The sequence below is a fragment of the Gavialis gangeticus genome, unplaced genomic scaffold (genome assembly GCF_001723915.1).
Source record: "Gavialis gangeticus isolate Ggan-Ray unplaced genomic scaffold, GavGan_comp1, whole genome shotgun sequence".
Lineage (NCBI taxonomy): Eukaryota > Metazoa > Chordata > Crocodylia > Gavialidae > Gavialis > Gavialis gangeticus.
In genome coordinates, this window is record NW_017729025.1 from 88,099,946 (window position 1) to 88,109,143 (window position 9,198).

At 40.7% G+C, this 9,198-nt stretch overlaps 1 protein-coding gene across 1 annotated transcript in view; it reads right to left on the bottom strand.

The window, feature by feature from the left end:
- Nucleotides 1-9,198, bottom strand: part of RGS6 (regulator of G-protein signaling 6) — a 772,987-nt gene that overhangs the window by 17,328 nt on the left and 746,461 nt on the right. The window contains exon 18 of the mRNA XM_019519132.1: nucleotides 6,357-6,417. Within this exon, the coding sequence (XP_019374677.1) occupies nucleotides 6,357-6,417 (61 nt within the window). The remainder of the gene's footprint in view (nucleotides 1-6,356; nucleotides 6,418-9,198) is intronic.

Below are 9,198 nucleotides of genomic sequence, written 5' to 3' on the forward strand. Positions count from 1 at the left end.
GGCTGAGAAACCTCTGAACCAAACTTCCTCTGCTCCCTTTCCCCCTTCCCATTCTGCAAACAGCCTGAGGCTAGCAAGCTGCGTAGACAGAAGTTACAGAAGATGCTCTGTTTTGCAATAAGGGGTCAGATTTTCACCTGATCAGACATTTTTGAAGCTGTTTGCAACTGTGCACTTGTGTTTGGTCACAGCTACAAACTACTTTCTGTGGCCAGATTGGGTGAAAATTGTCACTTCTGTCTGTGCCCTAAATGAAAATTTCTGATCTGAAAGAGAATGGTACCAAAGTTCAAAAGTGTTCAGGTGTGCAGCTTTGGTTCATCTCAAGGCAGAGATAGGGGGTCAGCCATAACATTTTGGTCTGGGTTTGAACATCTATAAAGGACAGGGAATTATTAGTATCCTAGGGGTTATTTTGACTTCTCTGTTCATAATCATCCTTTTTCCTCCCTTTCAATTCTAGAAATTCTAGAATTCAATTCTACAAAATTCCTGCATTGAATATGAACAACAGGGGACCAAAATATCATCTCTCACAGGCCAAAATACTGGGCCAAATCTTCAGTATAACTCCATGGTAAATCAGCGTAATTCCACTCTCTTCCTGGTGATCTGCCCCAGCTGAGGGCCTGGCCCACACTACTTGTTTTCTTTTTAGTTCCTTCATTGTTTTATTGTCCCAAAGTCCTCTGGGGAAAGTCACACATCCATGTCATGTTCCTGACTGCTGCGTTTTGCATTTGGAGTTAGCTGACAGATATAAAACATATATTACCAGGCAACTCCTTTGTGGCTCTGCACCTGGCAAAGCAAATTATTCCTGCATTATGTCAGAACCTTCCTTCCAAATCCACCTTTCTCTGTTTGTGGAATGTGGCTTATGGCCAGATGTGCAAAAATGGGGTTGGTGTGTGTTTAGCACAATCACTTTTGTATTGTGTTGTAATCACTTGTGTACCCCCAACACAACAGGGGCTCCTCAGGACAGGCAGAGGTGGGCAGTGCACACCCTGCTGCGAATGAACTGCAGTGTGCTTCTTACATTTGGCTGCAGACTTGTGGAGTTCACCTTTATGGGTCAGTTTCATCGCCTCACTTGGAGATGTCACCGAGCTCCACTGATGAATGGGATTCCGAAAGCTGAGTGCTCACATAAATTCTGTTACATGTGCATGTAGTGACTGTACGTGTCAAGATAAATATTCAAGATTTATAGAAAAGGCGTCCACTAGTATGGGTTTATGTTGAGTTGATCATCCGGTATCATATGCTCTTTCTGGGCCTTGTCCAGCATAAATATGAAAGGCAGTCAAAAGCAAGACTGTTTTTTGGAGGCCAGATACGGTTAAAATGATCCCAATTAGGTATGATAAATGCTCGAAAGGATATTTTCAATAAAATCACACAGTCCTTACTTAGCCCAAATTCGCTTAATGCGATCTTTAACTAAGTAAGGAGTGCAGGGTATGGCTTTTAGTGTGAACAGGATGGCAAAGTCTGGCACTATGAATCTGCACTTCCTTGCTAAAGATTACAAAGTATAGTTTTTTTTCCTGCAATTTGTATCACTTCTCACACATTCCTACCTCACTTCAACCCACCAAAGGAGAAGTTAGTCCAACATGGTATATTTCCAGGAGAAAATTAATCAATCCTGGCTGGTTTTAGGCAGTGCGCGTGCGCGCACACACACAGACACAGATGCACACACATTTTACTCTGTCATATGCATATGCTGATCCACTTAAGTTAAGTTTAAAATAGACAGGCACTGTCTATAAACTTTTAACAAGGGCTAAAGCTTTAAAAAGAAATCTTCTAGCAGCTGTTCTTATGATGGCAACAACTAAAGAGGCTGTTGTAACTCAAACATCATATTGCAGTATTAGCATGCATGTGTAGAGGCCTGGACAGAAAAAGGTGCAAGTTCCCTTTTCAGCTGGAAACAAATGTACTTCCTGTAGGTTTTAAGAGCTGATCTAACCCATGGCCATTGCAAAAGGATAAACGTAGTACTTGGCTCTGTTTCTGCAGCAGTGTGAGTTTGTTATCTCTGAACTCTAGCTAGCAGTTGTTCTAGTGTGGTAAAAAAACCCCAACAGATTATGGTACTAATGGTGAAACAGTGTGTGATTTGAAGGTAGAGTAAGCCTGAGGAGATTTTCAGGGAAGCTTTAAAGAAACATTCACAATTTATGTTCAGAGTCTGACTCTTGACTCTACAGTCCATTTTACAGTTGGATCAGCTATGCCATGCAGAGGCTCAACCTTGTGAGGTGCTAAGCAGCTTCAGTTCTTGTTGAAGTCTATTGAAGTAACATGTGCTCAGTAGTGTGTCTCATGAAATGTTTGACATCTTCTGGGGCTGGGCCTTGGCTGAGATCTGCTGAACTGAAATTTAAAATTCCACTTACATCCAGTTTGTTAATGAAGTGGAATACAGCAATTAAACCAAACTGCCTTGGACAGGGAAGGAGCCAAATGAGGGGAAACTACATCAGACTGTCGACATGAAAAGAGAACAGCATGGGTTTTGCACATTTGTGTGCTGTGTTCTTCTCTTGATCTTGCTCTTTGTAACAAGGTACGCAACCAGGCCAGTAATTCTTAGAGCTGAGAAACTGGAAGGAGGTTCTGAACTCATCTTAAAAAAAAAAGCTGTTATGTCTCATATTTGTGGTTTCACACTATGTTAATGTTCTCTGGCCAGCACAGAGCTCAGTCTTTTCATCTGTCATGCAGACATTAACCAACATAAGCATGCAATAATCAGCAACCACCATGCACTCTTATCAGTTACTTACTTGAGCAGGATCACTCCTATGGGCAATTTTGTGGTTGTGGGGAGAAGGGAGAGAGGGTGCACAGGGCTCCAGAGTTCAGAAAATGGGCTCCCATTTGCCAGATTGACACAGAACAAAGCATCTGAATACTACGGGAGTTTATTTCCATGGTCTCCACCACCCTCCTTGCATATCAAGGTTGGACTTCTAGTGCTATCTCAGGATTGAGTCCCTTTCACCCCCCACCTGCATTTACCCAGGTTTTTTTTTATCAGTTTCATCTACTTCCTCCCAATGCAAACCAGAAACATCAGTTTCTCAGAGAACAGTCTTCTCCAAGGTGATAATGCTTCTCAGCTTCATTCCACCCACACAAGAAGGCTGACATCTGGGATGTGTACATCTTTCTGCTGAGGGGAGGAAACAAATGGCACTTCAGTCAGCTATCAGTTTAGGCTTGAACTTGTGGTTCCTTGTATGATGGGCAATCCTGAGCTCATGTACTGAACCAGGTCTTAACTAAGACATGTCTGCGTGGTATCGGAAAACAGTGTTGCCACCTCCCAGTCTGTTCCTGAAGTAAGCAATTTTCCAGAGACACAGAGCTTCCAATCCTGCCCATCTTTTCTTTGTTATATTTCACTGTAGATGTCAGGGTAATTTTACTTTGCTTCATTTTAATTGTTCTTTTTATTAGATTTTTTTCACAAAAAGATACATGGCAAATGTAAGTAACAAAAGTTAACAAAGTCAAATATGAAATGGGGTTAAAAAGCAATATTGATGAAGGAAAAAATAACTTAGTGAAACACAAAGTCAACACAGAAACATCAACAAAAATGAAAGAAAAACCAAAATTTCGTTTAAATTAGTAGACATCAAAGTAACAGACAATACCACCAAAATCATGCCTTATTATATGAAATGGTAACTGGATGTGTAATGTGACTTTCAATAGCAGGTGTGCAAAATTATCGCTCATTTTATTTCCAGCCATACCCACTTGTTCTTTACCACTGTATTCTTAAGGGGATTACTGCAAACTAGCACTCCTATCTGGTAAGTGTCACTAAATTACGGTATACGACCACTGCCTATTTAGTCTAAGTTGTTGCAGTCTAGTCTTCTCCAAAATCAGCTCGTTTGGGTATTTGTTATTGCTCTATATCTTCTGTTTCTGGTTATAGCTCTATGGGCACATGCTAGGTTGAATTAAAGTCAACATTATCCATCCCTGCTGTGTTTTTTTTAACTACTCTTAAAGATCCATTCACGGTCCCATAATGTAAGGGAGCAGCTATGGCTCCTTAATTATGCAAACTACCCTCTGGCACCAGTTAGAGTTGGCCTAGGGTCTGCTTTTTAATTTTCTATGCTACAGTATGGTCCTAGCCTGGTGCAGGATAGCTTAGATCAGCCCTGCCCGGAAAGCTAGGATGGGACAGTTTGTGCAGAAACCTTATACCAGCTGAGAGCTTCTCCAGTTGAGTGGCAGGAGAATCTGCCTCTAAATGCTTAAGATCCTTAGTTCTCTGGTTGCAGTCCAGTTAACTTAGCTCTTTGAATCCTATCTAAGCTTGTTTTCCCCTAATCCTGTCAGTGGAACCGTACTGCTAGCTACTGGGTCATGCCAGCTTGGAAAGGTACTGTGTATTAAAGCACATGTGTCTTGTAGGGAAAGGCAGTTACAGGAAGAGAGAATTCCTGATAAAGACACTAAGCATGATATGCAAAATATCTTTAGCAATTGCTGTGCAAGATGTACCAGTTGTCTGGTCTGCTATTAGGGACAATAGCCATTCTGAAAATCAATTCTGCTACATCAAATCTTGCACTAGTATCATGGGCAGTTAATTTCAGTGGAAGTTTTGCATTGGAAACTTGTTTGGGAAGCCTGGCCTTCAGGGTGGCCCTACATGGTATGCCCTGGAGGGCTGGGACCATGACTTACCACTCTGTGCGAAACAGCTGGGAGTCTGAAAGCTTTTCTGGTAAAGACATTGGCTCTAACCTTGGCTCAGCCCTTGGCTTTTCAGTACGGGATCTGGGAGCCCCATATAGTCTAGCTTAAACTTGGACTCTCAGGGATCCCAGGTTTGTAACATGGAGCTGGAACCTGGAAATCTTCGGATGGACTTCATCAGGCCAGGTTGCTGGCGGGGGAGGTTGTGGAGTGTCCTAGGGTTGGGACTGCAGATTTTTGGCTCACCTGGCATCTCGGACTGCCCAGCTCCTGGAGTCAACAATTATAACTGTCCTATTTAAGTAAAAGCATCCATGAAATGGATAATAATTACCATATTTAATCACATACCTACACAGCTTTCCCCCCCAAATCAGCATCCCATAGTTAGGGTATGTTTCTTAAGTGGGGAAGCTGACTTTCTATCTGAAATACAAACACCTGACTTTGATTCCTGCTCCCACTTTGATTTCTTCTCCCAGCAGCAGTGGCATTTCTACTCAAGCAGCTGAGTGAGTCAGTTGACTTAATGGTTCATTGTTCTTCACTCTACAAATGTTAATGATCGCCTCTCCTTTTAAATGGTCTTGATGTTCCACTAATCAACCTAAACTTCCACCTGAAATGTTCCTGTCTTTTAACTACTCTTTTCCTATTTCACAGCCTTGCAGACTACTTTTAACTCTTTTTCTAAACTGTAGCTCCACCTGTGGAGGCCAGTATTCAGCAGCAGTTTCAGCTCTTGGTTAAACAGGATGGGGAGGATGAGTGAACAGAAGATTAGGCTCTGTCCCTGCTCTATTCATGCATACATAAACATCTTTTTTCTTCATTCTGCCTTCTCAAAAACAAGCTGCATGTCTTATTTGGGGGTGTGTGGTATGCAAGGAAATACGGTATACCAATTAAACTTAGGAGGGACCAAGTTCCCTGCACTGTATTTGGTTTCAGAAGCACCACATGTTAGACTTCCTGAAATAATATTTTTTGAGACATCCATTCAGTTTTAAAATGTTGCAATTTTCCACAGACATTCTGAGATTTGGCAATCCATTCTATTAATTTCCAAATTGTTATAGCTACCATTCAGTCCCGTCTGGGGGTGTCCTTTAATGCTTCAGGAGAAAGCAGAATTGTGTACTGCTGTTTGAGTTCCAAGGCAACCTGGGATTTTATTTTCTCTTCCTACACATAGAACTTTATCTGTTAAACCTCCTTTATAGGAACTGGGGACTAGCTGCATGAATATCTTAAATGTTAAGAGGAAAGTAGAAGCTGATGATGTCAAAGTTCACTTGCTTATGCCACTGAGATATCACACCTGTTTGGAAAAGAAAATTTAGAAGAGACTAAACTGAAATAAGTACTGGGCCCGACCAAAAGCCCTGAGCACCTTTCACCTTGTGGGTGCTCAAAATCTGTACCTGAATTTGGCAGCTAGAATTTAATCTCGTCTTAAAATATATTAATATTTAATCTCTCAGAGTTTGTGTGTGGCTGGAATAGAAGACAATGAATGAATAATAATTATACCTTACATTTTATATAGCGCCTTTCATCCAAAAGGATCCCAAAGCACTTTACAAACTGTATATGTAGGGATCACTCACCCACTGCTGGAATGTAGCGACCTCTGGGGTGTAACGCGGCAGCCATTCTGCGCCAGCAACACTACACAACAGTGTTTTTAGGAAGGGAAGTGAAGAATAACTTATCCAGTAGAAACTATGAATACTTATCTCTTAAAGGAGCCCTTGAAATAGAATAGAGTATGCAGCTAACATGCAACACATGCAGCATGTTTTTACAGTACAGAAAGCATGCAGTGATAGCCCATATAGCATATCCATCATACAGATGCAGTACTATATAGATACCAGGAAGAGATGCAATATACTTAAGCATGCAATATACATTCAGTACATGCAGTGCACACAATATTTTTATCGTTCGCCACTGTGTTAGGTATTAACCAATTGCTGTACACATTAGAATGGGCAGAAGAGAAGCTGTGACTGTACACTGAGTTTTCTCACAGTCTGGGGGCATTCTGATGCTTTTCACTATTGAGGTATTGCAAGTACCCTTTTCTGGTAAAGCCACATCTCATAAAGCAATTTTTAATATAAAAAATATATATGTTCAGCAGGCAAACTTTTTATCAGTAAAGCACTCCTCCTTAGGATAAAATCATTTCATTTCCCAAAAGCTATCTTCATGCAGTATATCGGTGTCTTGTCCCCTGAGTTGATAGTTCATGGTATCCCCTTTACCAGCTGTTCGGGATACTGTCCCTTTATGCTTACTGCACTTTGTGGGATTTAATTCTCTGATTACTGGTACTGGTGCCTTCCACTTTCAATTTTAATCTGGTCACATATTTGTTATCTCATATTGCAAGTGGTAAATATCTTCTATGTCCTCACAGAATGCATCTAATTTATCTGATTGTCTGGCATTGGAGAAGTGATGGGGCACTGATAGATATGGGGTCAAGTTAAAAAAGAGCCCTGACATGTTGTGTGATTATACTAGGTAGCTACCCACCAGCCAACCAGAGGCCATCTTTCATAATGTATGCTTAATAAATACTTACAGTATATCAAATTGCAACTGTATGTAAATTACCACATAAATCACCTATAAATGTGAAATCCCATCAACACTTCTCACACATGTGACACCATACTGATGAATTATGAGACTAGATTAGTTGGAACTGGGCTGTTGGGTTATGATGTGAAATTTAAGCCAATGGCAGACAAAGTGAGTATATATAATAAACAAAGGGGAATGAAGCACCAGCAGTTGGCAGGGGCTAGGGATGGAGTAAATGAGGAGGAAGTAATAAAGGGGCAAAAAGGAAGGTGGCAGGGTAAGGAGTAGATAACTGTTTTGCATAGGGATAATAGGCAGGAAGTCTTGGGTGGGAACAACAGAAGAGTGGTATTCCATGCCTGGCATAGACTAGGATTCCAGTTTACACTCAGAAAAATGGTGAATTTAAGGTTTTTTAGATTTCATTAATTCATGGGGGTTCACAGTGTCATTTTGTGGTGCAATTACAGTCATATGAGTCAGTTATCCGTAGTCAGTGGAGACCTCCGCAGGGCAGGCAGTGCTTCTCCAGCTGGAATCAGACATTGTACATTCTCCTCTCTGTCTGTTGCAGAAAACTGGCTCTCCATTCACTTTTATATGTCAGATTTGCCTACCTGTTTTCACATATCATCAGCTGCCACTGACAACAGCTGAGGCTAACACAGTGAATATTTAACAAAGATAGCAAAAAATCCTATAGACAGCTAGCCTGTAGTCTGGTATCATTATCATCATCATCATCATCACAGGGATATTGTTCAATTAAAGCAATCATGGTTTACCTGTGAAGGCTTTTACAATATTTTTGTCAATAGGATTTTTGTATGCAAATAAACTTAAAGCAGCTCTGTGTTGATTTTTGGGGGTGGGGGTGGGAAAGGGGACTACTACTACCATAATTCCCAACTATCCTTCAAACAATTAAGAATCTAATCTGCATTTATTGTGCACTAAAGTTAAAAATGAAGAAAACATCTAAAATGGCTTTCTACAGTCCACTACTAAAAAGACAATACAAGCACACTCTTTCACCTTCTTCAGTCCCGGGGCCAGTGCCATTCTTGCAATAAATTAGAACAGCCTCAGAGTTGTCTCAGATTACCCATGGCTTCCAACAAACATTGTGTATAGGTAGGATATATTGTTGTGGCTCGTTGTGCACCCTTTTTTCTATTCCACTCAGGACACATGGGCCCAGGTAAAAGGATGGTATAAAGCCACTATAATGGCTCTAAACCTCCCATGAAGGGAGACGCCTCAGGAACTTTACAGTGGCTTTGAACTGCTGCACAGTGTTAGCAGGGCGTTAGTGTTACCAAAGCCTCAGTGTTTCTGGCCTGTATATTGCTCACAGGATGTTTAAAAATTCTTAGCTTCAAGTGGACTGCATTGATCGGTGAAGTTGTAATAGGCTATAGACTGATTTGATCCTCCAGGCTGACAACTCAGATCTTACCTAGGTAATAAAAGTTCTAATCTGATTTTGCTTAGTGGCCTATGTGAAATGTGTTGATGATCTAAGCTTAGCTCCTAGCAGATAGGTAACTAAGTTAAAAAACAGTCATCTTAATTGGCTCTAATTGGCAACCATTTCTACATATGGCTAGCTATGATGAAATATCCTTTCATCCTTAAGAATGGTCCATTCAGGTCACAATATCTCAGATCATGAGGTTCGAAATGCCAAGTATGGTGCCCATATGGATATTGAGTTCTATAAGAACAAAGCCTATTCTAGTTAAGCATGAATACTCCTATTGACAAAAGCTAGCCAAACATGAAATCTACAAAAAAAAAAAAAAAAAAAAAAAAAAAAAAAAAAAAAAAAAAGAGGGAAAAAAAAAAAAAAAA